The sequence below is a fragment of the Seriola dumerili genome, unplaced genomic scaffold (assembly GCF_002260705.1).
Source record: "Seriola dumerili isolate Sdu_G_001 unplaced genomic scaffold, Sdu_1.0 BDQW01000169.1, whole genome shotgun sequence".
Taxonomy (NCBI): domain Eukaryota; kingdom Metazoa; phylum Chordata; class Actinopteri; order Carangiformes; family Carangidae; genus Seriola; species Seriola dumerili.
Genome location: NW_019174424.1, coordinates 1,243,324 through 1,263,034, shown reverse-complemented (window position 1 = coordinate 1,263,034; position 19,711 = coordinate 1,243,324). Strand labels below are relative to the sequence as shown.

Below are 19,711 nucleotides of genomic sequence, written 5' to 3'. Positions count from 1 at the left end.
TGGGAATTATCATCTTGGGTTAATGTTTTTTATCACACAGGTCTACGTGACTTGACGTAACTTCTGTCGCACTGCTACTTTGTAAAGTCACCTGAGTTATTGCCTCCGATGACTTTTTATTTGCATGTTTTTGAAATAACCAAGAGTAATTTGATTATACATGCCCACATGCCTCTTAATGCTGTGATCCATCCATACAATCACACCTGAAAAACGCATACATTCACAACCACATACACTGCCGGTGTCATGTACACTGCGAGCAGCTATAAAGAGGAAGCAGATTGTCTACTATGCAGTTGATTAGTTGCAGAAAATACTATGAATGTGGAACAGCATAGGCAGTTCTAGCATTAAAAAGCGGAATTTTAACTCCACAACAGCTGCTAGTAAAGACAACAAGGTCAGCAATGTTTATATTTCGTTATCCATGCTGCTTTCACCGCTGGTAGTCGGGGCCGATAAGACCCAATCAGGGAGGGGCCGTGGGGGTCTATGTCATCATTTCCAAATGTCTCTGTTTTAGGTGCTTTAAACACTCCTGTGGATGCCAGGTGTAAACATAGCAAAAGAGATGGGTTTTAAAACTAAACTGTATTAGTGTGGATGTAGCTTTAATTTCTGCTGGTTGTCTGGCAACTGGTCCTAGCCATGGTATCAAACTTCTCATCCAACTCTCAGCAAGGAAGCGAATAAGCGTCTTTCCAGAAATCTCAAACTATTCCTTTAATGGCTTAATGATTCCAGACAGTGGTTCTGGTGTATGATGAGATGTGTCCATGTGTATTCATTGACACTTCAAACAGGTGACAATAACAATGCTCACTCATATATTATACATTCCACTCACAGTATTGAAAGGGAGGACTGGACAAAGCAGTGGAGAGAATGGAAGTTGTGATATCAGCAGCCTTAGAGTTCATAGGGTTTGAGTTGGTGTAAAACACACATTTGCAGACACACACACACACACACACACACACACACACACACACAACATGCAAACACAAACTAGGGTCTTGCTGCCATGGGCAACAAGAGTAGTCAAAACTCCCACTGTTTTTGTGAATTATTAATCCAAGTCTGTTTTCACAATCAATAGGGAAGAGAGGTGGAAGAAAAGGTCAGGCAATAACACACACACAGACACACATGCACGCGCACGCACACAGGAAATAATTGTTACAAATGATGAGCATGGAGGCGTTATTCTGTCCAGCCCTTGTGGAAAAATAAATTTGAGCACCGCCATTATGTTTTTTTCTGTTATGTAAGAGAAGAGCAGGAAGAGCAGAGACAGGAAGAGAAAAAAATGAATAGTGCTTACACTGACAAAGCCAGCACCAGGTAATCACACAGACAACAACAAATTTTGGAAAAGTGTTTGTTGGGAGCTTTTGGCAAACAGCAACTTGCCTAGGCTTGTCTGTCTTTCATTTTGTTGTACCTGTTGTCATTTTCACTTTCTTTCTTTCTTTCTTTCTTTCTTTCTTTCACAAGGAGCTTTGATAATGTTGCTGTTTGTAGACAATAACGAGAGCTTGATATAAGTTTGCTTATAAACCTTCTGATAATACATGTTGTGGCTGAGCAAACTGCTGTTATATTATAGGACTGCATCATCAGACATAAAACAAAACTGTCCTGTCTCACTCTGTGCATCTTTTGTATTTGAAATTTACCACTTACGTCACTTCTGTTATCTAACTTGTGTTATGGCACATGATGCTAAGAGGCAGATGATAAGAGTTTAACATTTCCATGACAAAACTATAACGAGAATAAGCGAACATTTGCATATTCTCGTGCCCTCGCTGTGCTCAAACAGCAAAGGTAGGAACTTGAAGCAAAGGCCAATGTGGCAGTGTGTGAACAGGCGTCTATCTGAGTCCTCATGCGATGCACGGTAAGAACATTTCACAGAAAATGTCCCTGTAAACTGCTTCATCTGCATTTTGTTTTGATAGTTAAGGGAGGCTGAGCTTATGGGCCATTCTGGCATTTGTTCTCATGGGGGTAAAAAAAATATATGAGACATAACCAAGATGTTCCAAAAAAGCAAAAGAAACACACTGCATTCTCACCACTTACTCAGTTTAGATTAGAAAAAATGTGCAGTGCCGCACAGCTTATGGGCTAATTGTATCTTTGAATGACTCTGGCAGAACAACCATTTTCTCACTTGCTTGGTAAAAGCTCTCATCTCCATCATGCAGGCCTGTGACTCACTCATGGGCAACGTGGGAGGAGAGCACATAAGTACAGCCAAAGTTTTCTCAATCTTAATTTTAATTTTTCTCATTATACAGTATATACTTGCTCCTTGGTATGAGCTTCATAGTCACCATGGAGACTGCAAGAGCGAGTGAGTGAGAGACAGAATCAGAGAGAGAGAGAGAGAGAGAGAGAGAGAGAGAGAGAGAGAGAAAGAAGGAAGGAAAGATCACGCTGTTTTGTTTCAGGGAGAAAAGGGCACAAAGGCCTTTCATGGTAGCTGAGCGACTCCTGGTTTCCCTCAAGAGGATGTCTCAAGTGCTAAAGTTGCTGGTCTGTGTGCAGAAGAATGAAATGCCTGCTGAACTTTCAGAATATTGAGCATCATCCATTTGCATTTGAGCCAATGAACAGAAGGAGAGAGTAGGAGAGATATTTCTCCCTCTCACATAGGTGCTCACCTCCGGTTTTACACAAAAGGGTAAAACAGGGTTAAACACGACACGGCGTCTTCTCTGCGCCCTCAGCTGATCAGAGCTTGTGTGTTACTGGAGCTGACACTGCCAGTCACTTATTGCTCTGTACTGATTCAGCTTGACATCCCCCCCCCCCTTCAGCCGTCCCAAAGCATCCTCTTTTACCACCAACGGGGTATGGAAACCATGGCCAAAGGGCATTTCCTCCAAAACAGGCGTAACTATTTCAGGGATGACAAAAGTTGTTACCTGTATGATGTCGAATAAAAAAATGTGAATGGGATTAATACTGTCTCACTGTTCCATCATGTTGCTCCATTCTGCTAGGCTGTTCATCCACCTATGATCAATGCTGGTTTGGCACCAGTTCTATTTTTACTTTGTATTAATTTGCATCAAATTTGTGCGTCACAGCTATCAGTTCTGTGTGTGTATGTGTGTGTGTGTGTGTGTGTCCAGCTGCTTATTTTACATGCATTTAATTCCATTTGACTCATTAGAAACTGTGGTGATAAAATGGCCTTTCTATTTACTGAATTATGACATTTATACTACATGTACCAAGCTGAATTATATATTTAGCTAAGAACATCAGCTAGACGGAAGTATATGGTGATGGAAAGTACATCTAAACAAGAACTGTGCTTACATATGAATTTGAAGTCCTTGTACTTTACTTACTTACTTTCATTTTATGCCAATTTATACTTCTACACTGCTATTTCAGAGAGAAATATTGTGCTTTTTACCATTAACTATTCATCTGACATCTACAGTCACTACTTACTTTTCGAATTGAGATTTTACATTAAAAAAAGTGACAAGCTTATAAAATACAACTCGAGAATTTTTTCGGTTAGAGAAGATTAGAGAAAAAATCCAAAACATGAAAAAATATCTGGGCAGAGGAAATTCGATTTTTAATCATCTCTCAGATTAATGTTATGACCCTTTGGATGGGGCCTGACCTCCACATTGGGAACCACTAGATGATACTAAAAGTAGTTAAAACTAGTCGCAACTCAACCAGCTACAACTTTTAAATGCTACTTTTACATTGATGCATTAGTATTAACAGTCTAATATACATGATAATTTAGTAGTCAGAAGGGCCAAGGACTACAATCTTTGATACATTAAGTAGCACGTTTACTTAAGTACACTTTTGAACGCAGGACTTTTATTTGTGATGGAGTATTTTTACATTTTTGTATTTTTAAGAACTGTAAAGGTTTTGAGTATTTGTTCCACCACTGCAGGTATACTACAATTGCAAGGAATGATTTTGATGATGTTTGAATCCATCACACTTTAAAATTGTAGAGCTTTATAATTGTGGATGCTCAATGGACCACTTCCATTTAGAAACTAGAGCTCAACAATTTCAAGCTTTGTGTGACACATTCATAATTATTAGGATTGGTTTTGTGAGATATTGTTAGCAACTGAATTTTTGACACTGCTCACACATAGTTAAGATTATTCAGAAACAGCAACTGCAACTCCACGCAGGCCAGAGGGGTCCACTTCATACCTGACGACAGTGTTGTGCATCACACTAACGTCGCCTCACCCTCACTTGCTTCCATCGTTTACATGAAATGACACAAAGTGCACCAAAACAGCCAAACTGAGACTGACGCAGATACAGGGAGACGTACGCAGCTACAGTACAAACACACACATCTGCTGAATGTCTTTGCACTGTCATCTATCACCCACTCTCATTACCTTCTACATAATCAAATTAAAGGATCGTTTTGTGTCCTACTCGGAGACGGGGCAAGCTGGCGTTCTGTAACAAATTAGACCTTTTCTGTTCCACTATACTTGTGGCGGTGGAAATTTCTAATCAGTTGTAGGGTGATGCATAGAGATGTGTCATTTTTCAGCCCATTATTTGCACTGCATGGAATTACACAAAGGATGAGCACATCCATGAAGAAACAGACACATGTAACAGGCAGTGACAGTCACATTTGCCTGTGTCTGGGCTGCTGTGTGTGTATGAGTGTGTGTGTCACAAATTTCCTCACATCTCTAAGTACATGTTTCCAAATGTGACAGGCATGTATGATCACCTGCATGTCTATGTGTGTGTGTGTGTATACAATATGTTTAATTGGAGTGGCACAGCAGAGGCGGAGCACATGAAGTGACAGGATGATTTCCATCCAATCAGTGGTGTTCCTCACGGGAGCGAGGCACCTACATTATTAATCCACTGCATTTAGGGCTGATGCAGGTGAGTGAGCCTGGCTATCAAAGACAACAAACCGTTTACAATGAGGAGATGGCTGCAGTGCAACCCACCACCACCATCACTGCCTCTCTGCCACCTCAATTCCATATGAGCAAATGTAATTTTGGAGGCAATTTAGAGAGCAGAGGAAAGATCAATAGTGCGTATCATCAATACACACACACACACACACACACAACACACACACACACACACACACACACACACACACACACACACACACACACACACACACACACTTCCTCATTTGAAAATCTGTTACTTGTAAGACTTAATATTTCATCATCTCTGGGTTTAATTGCAAATCAATCACAAAGTGAAAATTTACTCAAGACGAGGTAACTGAGGTTCAGGTAAAATGCAAAGCAATTGAGGTGCATTCACACAGTCACAGAGCAAAGATTGAAAAGGAAGATGAAAGAGGGGCAGCAAAGCACACAATATGAAGCTGAATTCATATTTATTTTGTCCTAGTGACAACAGTAACATCAACAATAACAAAAGGGTTCTTGCTGTACCTGAGTTTTAAACTTCAACACTACATCCTGACAACCAGGAAATCAATCTCTGTCCAGACGAGCATTTTAGCTCCGTATCAAAAACGATCTCCATCCATGCTAACACACCTGAAAACTCATACATATACATGACCATTCACATACACTGGTCATGTGCGAGCCAGTATAAACAGGAAGCAGATTGTCTACTGTGCAGTTGATTAGTTGCAGAAAATACTGTAAACAATAAACTACAAAGGCAGTTGTAGCATTAAAAGGTAGAATTTAACTGCACAACAGCTGCCAACAAAGACAACAAGGTCAGTAATGTTTGTGTTTCATTATCCATGTTGCTTTCACCACTGGTCGTCAAGGGTGATAAGACCCAATCATGGAGCGACGGTGCGTGTGTACGTCATCGTTTCCAAATGTCGCGCAAATACAACTAAAACGGGGCCAGCACTGTTTCCAAAAGTCTCCGTTTTAGGTGCTCGAAAACTCCGGAGGCGTAAACGTAGCAAAAGAGATGCGTTTTAAAACTAAAACATAGTAGTGTGGATGTAGCCTAAGCGTTCATAAGTTCTCTTAACAAGAAGCAGTAGTTGTCTGAGCCCGAGCCTGAGCAGCTACAGGCAAGCTGTTAACAACAGTAATACTGGAGGAAGGAGCTCATCAATTCATGGTGTGTCTTTGTTCCCACTCCACAGGTGAGAGGGAGGAGGGGGGTGGGGAGGTGTGTGTGTGTGTGTGTGTGTGTAGGTGTGTGTGTGTGTGTGTGTGTGTGTCATCACAGTCTAGACAGCACCTTAGAGCACCTCATATGATCTCATTAGCCTCCATCTAAAGGATCATTAACTCACCTTTCCCATCTCTTTCTCTCTCTAACCTGACTTGTTTGAACTCTTCCCACTACTGGCTTCTCATCCCTCTTCTCTCCCTCAGTTCTTTCTCTTTTCTTTCTCATTCAGCTGCTTCCTGTTGTCTTGTCATTTTTATTCTCACTGTCATTTAAAAAGCAACTACAATAATGGTCACTTAAAGTGATAATTCTGGTTATTTGATGTAGGGTTGTGTGAGGTAGTCATGCATAGTCAGTGTATTATCTGCAATATATTTGGAGTAGCCTGCTACTAGTTCGCACACTAGCTGACTGATGTGCTGCGTCAAATAACCCGAAACATCACTTTAAGAAAATATGTTTGTGGGTCTTACATTTGTATTTTTGACCGTTCTACAGAAGGTCAAAGTTAAACTACAACGTCATACTGCCAATTCAATTGTTTGGGTAAAATATAAGGCATATTTAAGTGAAAGGCACTTTGAAGGTCCACAAAAATTCAGCTCAGCTCTGAGATGTTAGCACACCTCACCTTCTTCATCTCATGTCAGGATGTCTTTGTTGTCCTTATGGCTATTCGATCACTTGTCTCGACCTGTCCTTCAGACTGAGTTCAGAATGCATGAAATGGACCAAAGGATGTGTAAACAGGGCTGAGACAAAACTAGAAAGACAACGTAAGATTTCATCAAACCTTGAGGTGAATTTGAACTTCTTCCTTAACTAAATGTGTTGAGTAAGTCTTTGTTTATTCAACAGATTGTGACATGTTGCACTTTTTTTGGACGGTTTCAAACCAACTTTTCCGCATCAAGGGACGGTGAAAACTATTTCATGATAATGAGGACATTGTATTGAATTTTGCCATTTCCATTCTGCTTCTTTATTTCTATACATTTTAATATTACAAGAAAAAAAAGTGGATGGAAACCCCATCAACGGAGAGGAAAAGGCAGAGACACAAAGTGACAGAAACAGTCTGACTTCCTGAGCACACACCAAATAACACAGAGGATCTTTAAACTGACAACTTTTTAACATCTCCTACTCTGCAGTGATTGGCTGATGTATAGCAACAGCAGTGTCTCCATAGTGACATGGAGGCAGCAGCTTGGCTGTGAGCAGGGGATGATCAGCAGGCCTAAAATGCGCTGCGGTCACTGTGACGAAGCAAAAAAACATCACGTCTGTAAAAAAAATTCTAGCACACACAGTCACAAGCACATATAACATGTGCACATACTCACAAGAACACACACGTGCACAGGAGACAGCCACATATGCACATATGTACACGTTTCACAGCACTCTTCTCCCTTCATACATCACACCCTAATAGCTGTGATATTGAGCGGTTGTCGTTTAATCTTCGAGGAGAAATGCAAGCTGAGCCCGGAGATGAAAAAAGATGCCAAATCTCTCACAGTGATATCTCTCCACTGGCAATAAGTTGAGATTTCATTATACATTATGCATCAGACAATCTTCTGCTCTAAATGAAATGTGCATGACACCTAGATGGTTGTCTGACCCACTAGATTGGGAAATGGGAAGTCTGAAATTACCTGGATAAAAAGACACATTATGGTACCTCGTTTATGGGATTGGTACATTTGCTGGTCCTGAAGAACCACCACTCCCTAGTGTTTGTGTTTTAGACCAGTGATAGGGAAAGCCTAGAAATGTATTGGATCTCAGTGTCTCCATGGAAACAGTCTTGACATGGAAGCGTCAATCACCGCTCTAAAAGGTTGCATCTGCATGATTGATAAAGGATGAGTGCAGATGTGGCGACAGAAGAGGGACATTTGTGAGCAATGTGTTAAAATCTCTCCTTCAATTTGCAAATGATCCACATTTGAAAGTTATAAAGGGTATTGCTACTTGATGCTGCCTTCTCATGCGTCTTGTTTTTTCTTCTTGTTGTGTTCTTCTGCTCCTTATGTAAAGTATTCATGGTAAATCAACACAGCCACCCTTCAGAAAACTTTTCAATTTTCCAAGTGCAGTTGATGTTATATTAATTTATAAATCCCTTGATTTTATAATCAGCTGCACTGGGGAAAAACAGACAATTATCCAGCTGCAGTCATCATAAGAATCTGCTTCTTGTGCTTTTGATTAGACATCCCTTAATCTCTATATTAATTAGAATGTGAATACTTTCAAATACCAATCAAAGTCCCTTCAGATTTCTGACAACATCAGGCCTCAGGGAGCAAGGAACAGGTGCTATTGCGGAAGGTGCTGTTTTGACAGTCCCAGCGCAGCAACAGAGACAGACACAGCAATTTATCTGCAGACAAACTTTGTCACCTCACCTCATAAAATCCCTCAAAGGTGTTCCGTCTTCAGATTGCTGTCAGTGTCACCGTTAATGTCATCTCTCAAATCTCAATTGCCACCTCACTGTGTGCATTTGACAGCCTTAGAGAGAGGAATACATGTACACAAGTTTGTGGTAGTTTGTTTGTTTGTGTGTGTGTGTGTGTATGTGTGTGTGTGAGAGAGTGTCTCAGACTACATACAGCGTGGGATATGTGTGTATATGTGTGTCCATGAACATATCATATGCTGATGAGCAGCACTCCTCTCTATGTGTGAATCCCTGTGTTGAAAACACACACAGCTGAGAACAGCACCCTCCATGATGTCCAAATGATACTGTATGACATAATCACCTCACACTCTCCAGCCAGTTCATCACTCCTCTCCTTTCACTAATGAACTGGCCTCCATTCACTGCTCTGCACAGGCCAGAGTCAGGCATTCATGGTGCCGAATGCCTGCTTCATAAATGACATGGAAACAAACACTATTGATCGTGTGTTGTCAACACGAGAGATCCAAACTATAATCGCATAGGACTACACACACATGCGCGCGCACACACACACACACACACACACACACACACACACACACACACACAAAGATAGTACTCCAGCTATGCTGATTCAGAATTTCAAACAAAAAAAAAATGTCAGAGTGCCATAATCATGAAGAACATATTTGGTTTTGAGTGCTTAAAAACCTTTTTTTCCAGCAACAGATTTTAGAAATTGTGGAGGTCTCATTGGTCAAGTAATGTACAATAGGTAATAAGCAAAGATTAAGCATTCAATTTCTGCTGCAGACATGTTTTTTTTCCAGACTCTATCAAACAAGATTGATCATAAAAAATCTGAAAGCGATTGTGTGTCCATATGGGGTCAATAATTAAAGCCCCTAGAAACCTGATTTCCAATCATATGTATTTTTCTATAACATAAAATAACTACCTGCACAACAATCATAGTTAAAGCTCGTAAAAAAGACACTCTTAGGTATCATTTATTAAGTATTTAACACTCAAAAACTAAATGACCTTAAAACTGTGTTGGTATGGTTTGATCAGATGTGATAGAGTCTATAGATACCCATAATATATAGATATTTATAATTTCTATAAATACTCAACGTTATTACCCATGTCTTATCTTCAGTACACCCTACCTGCAATTATGAGAAATATGTTATTCACAGCCTCCACCCAGTTATAGTACAGTCCAGCTCCACAATAATCTCCTATAACAGCCCGCATTAGTTCAGCAATGCTGCCAAGATAAGCAAACAAGTTGATCAAAAAAAATGTGTCTCAGAACCTTTAAATGTGTAATAGCAACTCTTTTCACAGTATTTTTCTCAGTGAGAGAAGAATAAGATGAAAAGCAGATCAACCCACAGACAAACTTTACACCAAGTAACAGGAGGATCAAGGGTGTCACACTTTTGATTTAACTAGACCTAAACCCTTGGTGTCCACACTGAACAATCCAATTTTCGATGATGGACTTTACATGGATTAAATCATGCTCTACTAGAGCGGTAAGAAATTCACACAAAGGAAGCCTAAAAGAGATCCTCTCCTCTCCCTGCCTATTCACCGGGATGTAATGCAATCATTAAACTGGCCTGTGACACTCATCTAACACCAGTGTTTCCTTTGCCTGGCCGATGGCTCCGGTAAACTGTTTATTAATTTTGGCTCCAGCACAACCCCCACTATTGAACAAGCTGAGAAACAAGCTCCTCCACAGTAACAGTGGACTGACTGAACTGAGAGGTTAGGAAAGTGACAGTAAAGGCCAGCTAATGATGTTGAGCGGCAAGAGGCAAGCAAGCCAGGTTTCTTAGCAACAGTTTCTCCTCTCTGCCGACACTGGTACTGGCTATAATAAACAGATTTTGCCGTGTGTGTTTGAGTGTCTGTGCGAGCAGATATGTGTGTCTGCCTAACTGTAGCAGTTTGACAGGACAAATATCTTAGCATAATGTCATATTTTCCTTTAAATTCAATATCAATTACATATGATTTCTGTAGTCAACTTGCAGCAAGTCAGACCTGAAATTCACTGGCTGGTTTCTGTGCATGTGTGCATGTGTGCATGTGTGCGTGTGTGCGTGTGTGCGTGTAGCATCACACTCTCACCACACATGCAAGTGAAACCATGCACACATACACACAGACCAATGAAAGCATGTGAACACCAGTGAAATAAGGCACAGGCACCACTGAAACCACACAAACCCATTCGTAAAACCCCACTGTTTGCACACATCAACCAAACCCAACAGTGAAACAAACACACACACACACACACACACATACAAAATCAGCCAAAGCATACATCAAAATCCACCATGAACTACTTCAAGAAGCACAAGCTGAAGGTTTGGGAATGGCCCTTGACTTGAACATCTCTTAAACACGCTGTACATTCAAGACAACCTAAAAATATCTCAGAACTTGCCAATTCTGCTAAAGGTGGGGTTACTCAGTACTGAGCACAAACTGTATACATGTTCATGAGATAAAAAGTGACAGTGCATTCAAATTTGAAAAAGGCTTAATTATATTGTCACCTATTCACTTTCATTTAAAATATTAACAAAATATTTTGTTTGCCCAGGGGTGCCCCAACTTTTACATACAAGTGCATACAAGTCATTAATTGCATTCAGCTGCTCAGTCCAGAGAACTTACACCATCAAATCATCTTTGTTGACATCAAACTTACTGTGAAAAGATTATGAAAGTTCCTGACAGCAGCTAAGAGCTCAGTTGTGCCTTTCTCCTCTCCTCTTATGGCTAAGCGAAAGGTATCTCAACTGTATGTGAGTGAGGTTGTTTGCTGTCATGTTTGCATTTGTGCTTTCATTAATGTTGAAACAGACTTTCGGTTTGAACTATGGCACATACAGGCCATCACATTTGTGTTTGTGAGTATGCTTGGATGTTTATATACTGTGCACATTACACACTAATAGTGCAAGAAATGTATTTCAGATACACAACACATGCAGGTGCATTGCACCCTCTTCAGTTGAGACACCATAACTTCTGTTTCCTTCCTTCACAACACAGAGGGAAAGGTCAGTCCACTGGTCTAATTTATGCAAAAAATTATGAGAGGTAACTTGAATTATTTTCAATTCAGTTTTCATGAGCTGATAGCAGGAACAGGCAATCTTTCAAGCTACTGGTGTGAAAAACAAACTCCCTGTCATTTTGTTCATTATCTTAGGAAGAAAAAAAACTTTCAAAAGTCTTCTTTTATTAGGATGAAATTGTCTATTTTGGTTAAACAGCTATTAATCTGATTCATTGATTTCATTATTTGATTATTTCACTGTCTAATGAACCAAAACAATACTTTACTGTACATGTATAGTAACATTGCACATCTCTTTTCAAGATCTTAGTATTGTATAGAGACTTCCTATAGATTTTAAATCATTTTTGGCTGATACAGTCCAAATTACACTAAAAATAATAGGTGTCAAAATATACTCAGAGGTCATTAGATATACTAGCATTAGATATACCCATGCCATACCAAGAGAGGAAAATTAATCTTTATTTTCACAGAGAAAAATATTGTTTTTAACTGCAAAAAAACAACATAACATAATAATAATGCAAAGCAGAATGTAATGTAGACCTTATAAACTAACTAATGTTACTATTTATTGTATTGTGCAGTCAATTGTCTCAGAATCAGAAAGCCTTATCTTGTGTGAAAATGAAAAATGAAAGTGCTAATTTCTCAGTCTGAAAAGGGCTAAAAAATTTGAGCTTCACCCTTGATATGTGTAATCTCTAAATAAATTAAACACATAATTTATGTGATACAAACACTTGTCTGCCCTGCCTCTTCTCATTGAAATAAAGATCTCTGGTGACATCTACCATCTGAAACCAGTACTGCATATGATATTTTATGCTCTGTTTACAAATGCCCTGAGACGAACAAAACACAATAATAAAAGTTTAATATGAAATATGAGTGTGTCTGTTGCATCTACCGCCATAAATCTGTACGTCTTACTCAGTCACAAACTGCAGGTCCGTAGGAGCATAATGATTCAGAGGAATCATTTTCCTCTGAAACAATAACAAAGACAAATGCCTGCTCAATAACACTATCTACAACATTAGAGTAGTTTAGTTAATGAAATTGTAGGCTATCAAATTAACTTATTAGTAAGAAATTTGACTAAAGCAGACAGGCCGCAGTTTAAACAGTGTCTGCATGGTGACAGGTTGCTAGGTAACGCACTAAACAGTTGAGCCTGCTAAGACTAAAAGAAACAATAAAAAGTGAAGCTAAAGTGAAGATTAAAAAGAAAAACTATACACCTCCTGGTAAGTGCCCCACACAGCTCCGACAGAATCAAGAATATATTGGCATGTTAGCTCGCTAACTACTAGCATTGACAGCTACGCTACGTTAATGATAATTAACCCAGAGGAGTAAAAATTGTAGCTCATTAGGCAAATAGCAGTGAATTAGCTGACTAAAGAGCTAAACATGCATGTGAAGCCTTTATAAAATGTTTATAAGCTGCAGCTAATTGCTTTGTCACTGTTTCTAAATTATTTGTTAAGAACAACTTTTGGGTTGCCAGGTTGCGTCTTCTGTTTATCCTCCTCCTAACAAAACTGAAGAGTTTGACCTCTGACCTTCTGGAAAAGAGCTGCAGAGCATATGGATCAGAATGTTTAATACAACGCCTTAAAATATATAACTGCAGAATCAGATTATTATCAAAAACATTTTTAAATAAGTAATTGACATTTGCAATTACATATGGCTTTCTAACATTTGCTGCTGCCTCATTAGAAAGTGAGAAACTAATGACATTTTATTAATGCCTTGTACACATATAACTGCAGACTCAATGTTCATCACCCTTTATTAATGACTTACAGTAATGACAACAACTTTCTGATAACTTAAATCAAACAACAGACTTATTAGAAAATGAAAGCCGTTATTAATGACTTTACCAAAGTATACTTATGACTAAGCGGTTTCCCAACCTGGCAACCTGAGAGTTCTTGTCAGTAGCATATCGCTAATCTATAAAGAATATGTAAACAATTCATTAACTTCGGTTTTGTTTTAAAATCATATTTCTAGCAATCGAATAAATCCTGGCTGAATTTCAGAACCACGGTCAGCTCCAATTCAGCACCAAGGTCAGATCTACAGCTGTGATCAGTCCTAGGTCAGAACCACAGCGCTACAAGCACAATGTGGCAAAAAACCTCACGATGTCTTATAGACCTAGCCTATACGTTAAACTGTATAAAGACCTTCTGTATAATCTATAATACATATAGCCTATTTTGTAGAAACATCCGTAGTTTCTCATAACTCAAATAAAAGGTTCTGTTTAAATGATAATATGTTAATAATAAACAGAGGGGAACAAAAACAAAAAGCTTCAGGTGCGTAATTATGAAACACAGTTACGCAATGCTGCACAGCGACAACGCAATTTCATCAGCTTTCTCCTACCAATGTTTTGTGACATAGGTGCTACATTATCCCACATGTTAAAAGTCGCTTAACGTTTCTGTTTTCACGTTGGTTGTGGTCCTGCTTCTGTTTTGAAATCCTTGAGACCCTAAAGCAGTTTGTCAAGCGCTGCCTGTGTGAGCAAGCTTGTCTTAAATAACCAGAAAAAAAAAGAAAAAAAAAAACACACGCAGGACTTCCGGTTGTTTTAAAAAAAAATAAGATGAGTGTTTGGTGCAAACGCTAATACTGAATCAAATCAATCAATATAATTCCGACTAATGAGCTGTAATACACCATTACTATTATTTAGCCTATACTTGTTATACAGAAGATCACTACTTGCGTGATGTTTTATAGTGATGCTTGTAAGACGACGGTGAAATCCTCTTATTTCCTGTGCAATGCTGCCTCTCTTTCACGCATTAGAGGCAGCGGCTTCACACGGCTGCGCATCCCTGGACAGAGCTGTCAGGAAAACTCAAAGGCGCAGGAGAAACGCTGATATACTGCTTTCAAGTGAACACGGTTTGAACGAAGAGTGTTTATGTCTGAGGAGCCAGGGGAACGACTAAAGGTTCAGTCCTTGTCCGGGACGCGAGCGGCTTGTTGTTGAAAGCGACTTGTTCTGGAGTTTGGTGTCATTTCTTTACACTTTCTACACTGCAGGCGTTATCCAGAGGCAAAACTCCGGCTGTTGGAGTAGTTTAGGAAATTGAAGGATTATTTTTGCCCCGGGGAGACTCTCTTATAGCCTACTTCGGACTTGGTGTGTGTTGAGACTGTTGTAGGCATAGCGGAGCCGCTGCAGGAGGTGTTGCTGATGCAGAAGTGAGGATCCCGTTTCACTTATAACAGATGATTTAATTTAAATGACTGATTTGCAGGCTTGCACCCAAGACTGAAGTCTGACAGCCTACTACATCTTCCTCTGTGTTGCCATCATCTTTGTGCGAGGACTATGTTGATGAAGGAGTACCGCATCTGCATGCCTCTCACAGTGGAGGAGGTAGGTGAAGTTTTCTTGGTTTTCGTGATGTTTTGAATCCGCTGTCTGCCGATTGTCTACTCTTCAATTGCAAATCCGTGACTGACAACTAGAGAGTTGCCGTTTTTTTCAATAATTAATAATCGGTGCCACAATTTTCACTGTGAAATCAATCAATATAATTCCGACTAATGAGCTGCAATACACCATTACAATCATTTAGCCTATACTTGTTATACAGAGTATAGTTTTCACTATGGCACCGATTATTGAAAAGTTTTCGGTGATGCGCTTGTCATTCTGCAATAAGCGACACGTTGAACGCACGAGGTGCGGTCAGGCAGCCACCACGCGGTGGAGCTGCTGTTGTCTCTCTTTCAGCCCACTGTTATATGTTCAAGGGGAGTAAGACAGACTGTGCACAGCAGCAGAGCGAGCCCATGTGAATGTTATACCGTAGGTAATGAAGGACAAATCGTGCATCTATTTTACCTTGAGTGTTTGGATTGTGAGCGTACGCTCTGTGAGTGGTTAAGAGTGATGTGTGTAGATACTACAGACACACATTGCTTTCTTCCTCTGTTCACAGCTCTTATTCCGTTTCTTCTCTTCCAAACACTCCTGCATTTTTATTATTCCACAGTCACATTTTATGAGAAGAGAAGCGCTGCTACCTATGCACTCCTTATTTTTTGGAATTGAGGCTTATGCAACTGCTGCATGCACTCTACGTCCCTCTGTTTCTGAGTTAAGTTACTAAAATTTAGTTTTGATGCACATTTCGGATCGGCTTTCATTTGTAAGAGAAACATTCACACACTGCGTTTGTATTTGGAGATGGGTAGAGTGAAAGACAGAATAAGGGAGAAGAGCATCTCCTGGCTGAAGTTCCCCTCAGGTCACAGTGACACAGAGACAGCTTCAGGATCAAGTCATGCGGCAGTGCTTTGACATTTTAGGATGCAAATAAGATATTTCTTGAACATTCAGTGCTCAGCTCCCTTTTGCTTGTATTTATTTGATTTTGGCTTGATCCCGCTCCTGTCTCCCTCTCATCTGCACTATTAGTGTTACCTTTTAATTTCGAGACATTCATTACATGAACGGACACCCATGTTTCGTGGTTATACTTTTTTAAACATTGGTGGTATGTGATGTTTTAAGAGGGTGTCACAGATTTTGTAGCTGGGGCTGCATTTACTTTCCCTCCTGCTGTAAAGGCAGACAGTCTTCATTCCAGGGTTACCTGAACCTAAACAACAGATGTTCCAGCTCAAGTGTTTTATTGAGTTTAACTGTGTCATAAAAGGTTTTACACACCATTTAACCCAGTTTATGATGTGACTTTAGATGCCACTTACAGGGAGCCAGTGCACCTTGGAATAAATGTGTTACCATAGTAGTTCATCATTGCTGTGATTAAATTGTATCATAGCCAGCTGTGCTATTTGTGAAGATACAGTCTGTCTCTGCGGTCAAGCAAAGGCCATATTATTGTTCTTGGGTTGGGATAGGATGAAGTTGGAGTTATCTGTACTTTTGATCAAAGAGCTGACTAGAGCAGCTTCTGCTGAAGTCTAATGATCCTTATGTTACTGAATCATCCTGCTCAGGACCCTGAAGTCGTTTCTGTGAGTTTCATGTTTATAATTACCAGGATGCTGCTTTGTCACATCTTGTCCTAAAACTGATTGGATCCTCTATTTTGCTTCGCTCCAGTGGTGATGGAAGACAGTGTTGTCCTCTGTGGCCAGCTAAAGGCTATCACATCTGTTGTTGTGATGATAATAATCGGGCCCAACCCAATCTATTGATGTCATTGATTTGACAAATGATTATTTGTAATCTATTCATTTTCGCAGCATGCCAGTAATTGCCCAAACACACAAAGACAAATAAATCACACAGTGATCATCAGTATTTCGTGTGTGTGTGTGTGTGTAAGAGACATATGATCTCAGACACATTTAAATATGTCAACTCAACTGGAGATGACAAAACAGTAAATGTGATAAATGTGAGTGGATGGATCTCTCTGGCTGCAGGTAGAAAATGATTTTCTAATACAGACATAAAGTAAAATGAAAACAATTTACTACTCTTTCCTAAAATTGAAGCACCCGCAACCGATGGAATCTTTCACTGGTGCCGTCATCTGGACTAAATGACATATTGTACTTCCATGTACTCCTTCATCTCAGAGTGAGTATACTGTATTTTTCCTCGGATTCATGATGAGTAATGAATTGTTTAGTGCTTTGGTGTCCTGGTTATATTTTATACACTGCTTATGCAACACATCATAGGAGTCACAAAGGAGAATCTCCTTGAATAGCATTACAGCATGAGGGGACCAGGCTCCTCTTCAGATACGTGCGAGTGTGTAACTGAAGTGGACAGCTTTTCTGCACGAAGATGCCTGAATTTTATCGTCAACAGTATTAAACAGGCCTCTAAGGAGACTGTCATCTTCAAATGGTGATTAAGTTCGAGCACGGCGGAGAAAAAAGATTGGAGACACTGTCCTGATGATCTTGTCACGGCATAAGTGCGATTCAGTTGACTAGTACATAAAATATTGATCTAAAATATAGCTGTGGCACTTGTTTCTTTCCTATCATGCAACAAATATGCAGTGATCTTCACAATCTCTGTTTTGTTGCAGAGACGTTTCTGTTAATACTGTGCAGAACGTTTCTGTGGTTCATGTTTGAGATTCAGGGCAGGTATGGCTACTGAGCTACATTATCTATCCAGTAAACTGAAAGCCTAATGTGGTTTTATCAAAGTGTCTGTGTTGTGCTGTTGGTAAACTGTGGCCGAGCTGATTGGGCCTCATTCACCAATATCTTCTTAAGTATTTTCTTAAAGTCGTTCTTAAGAAAGTTCTTAAAAAAACTCTACGTCAGATTCATGAACGTGTTTTTAAACAGCAGAATTGTGCGCACCTGTGTTCTTAGATTGATGAATGCCAATTTCAATAATATAATAGGCCTGTTATGTCACTGTAGAACCGAAGAAAACGCGATTACCACTTGTTTTGCTCAAACATGTCAGCAATCAAATGTGCTGAAGAGTACTCTTGAGTATGCGTAGATTCTGTTCTTACCTAAGAACAAATCCCAAATAAGAAAACATTGGTGAATGTCAGAATCTTCGTAAAAGGTCCATAAGTGGGTTTTAAGAAGGAATTTCTGGTGTATGGTTGGAGAATGAGGCCCATTGTTCTCGGTGTCTCAGTTGTTCTGAGTGTGCACATTGATAAACCTGTCACTGATCAGAAAACATTTCGGTCTCTCTAACAGAATGAATGAGAGGGGCTAGAGGATGTATCTGTCACAGTGTAACAGGATAGGCGCAAACCCTTTCAACAAATGCTGACATCCTTTGTGATCATGTCAGTCATCTTGAAGCCACAGGAGGAAAACAAAAGTCTGCCAGAAAATAGAATTCATTGTCACATCTTTCTCTCACTGTGTCACATTTCCTTTTTAGCCAGAAAAAAATGTTTTCAAGTTAAGATCGACAAAATTAAGAAATTGAAAAAAGGATGAAAAATCTGTAAATCCGAAAAAAATGTAGTTTTTAGATATGGACTTGAGGGCACAGTAAGTAGTCATAGATGGAAGCAGATGGCTTTTGCTCTCAATGGTCTCTGGATTCTCCTGTGAAGTCATAGTCCTTGCACTGATAATACCAAGCTTCTAACAACCTTCCATGTCCTACTGCAGTATCAAAGATGGACACCTGTTTCGATTAAGGTGACATCAACCAGTCAGTGTAAGGCCAGTCTCTGGGGGGGGGTTCCATATGTTTGTTTGTGTTCCTGCATACCGAGATGCCCCACGGCACATTCAGGCCCAGACCCAAGAACTTGTTTACGTCCCCAGAGTGGAGGCTCTGTGCTCTGACTACTGAGAAGCCTGTTCCTTCGTTGTTCCCCAAGGAGCTCGTAGCTCAGCCAGACAGTGACCTGGCTCACACACACCAGATGGAGAGAAACATGCTCACTCAGATAATCTGCCAGACGTCAAACGATGAGCCAGGGAGAGAGAGAGTGAGGGAGTGAGAGAGAGAGAGAGGGAGAGTGAAAGAGAGAGAGAGTGCATGTGTGTTGAGAAAGTGATTGATCACTTTGGGTAACTGTCTGAGTCTGCCTAAGTCAGCATGATTTTGTTGTGGCCACTGTAATTGTTTTGCAGCTAGCTGATTCTCTGAAGCATTTGTATCTGTGTGCACGGAGCAGGCTACACAAATATTAGGGCAGTTTTCATTCCCACACTGTGACTAGTAATTTAATATACAAAATACACTATATTCATTGTGAACAAGACATGGTTTTGCAGCCCTGCACGCCCCCATCCCCAACCCCCCACTGAGCTCAACACGTTCAAAAGGTTCAACTTTATGCAAATATCCACTTATGCAGTGTGAGCAACAGCCAGGCAAGACAAAACTGAAGCACAGTGAATGCACTTTAAACAAAATGGAGTTAAAGCTCATAATCGCAGTCTCAGACTTCCTAATTCTCTACAACGTGTATTTAAAAAGTTACTGGGATATAAAAACGAAAAACGACTAGTGGAAA

At 39.9% G+C, this 19,711-nt stretch overlaps 1 protein-coding gene across 1 annotated transcript in view; it reads left to right on the top strand.

The window, feature by feature from the left end:
• Positions 1 to 14,460: 14,460 nt before the first annotated feature.
• LOC111227081 (cytoplasmic phosphatidylinositol transfer protein 1-like) overlaps positions 14,461 to 19,711 on the top strand; it is a 47,202-nt gene continuing 41,951 nt past the window's right edge. Inside the window, exon 1 of the mRNA XM_022752469.1 lies at positions 14,461 to 15,144. Coding sequence (XP_022608190.1) covers positions 15,097 to 15,144 — 48 coding nt within the window. The 5' untranslated portion in view covers positions 14,461 to 15,096. The remainder of the gene's footprint in view (positions 15,145 to 19,711) is intronic.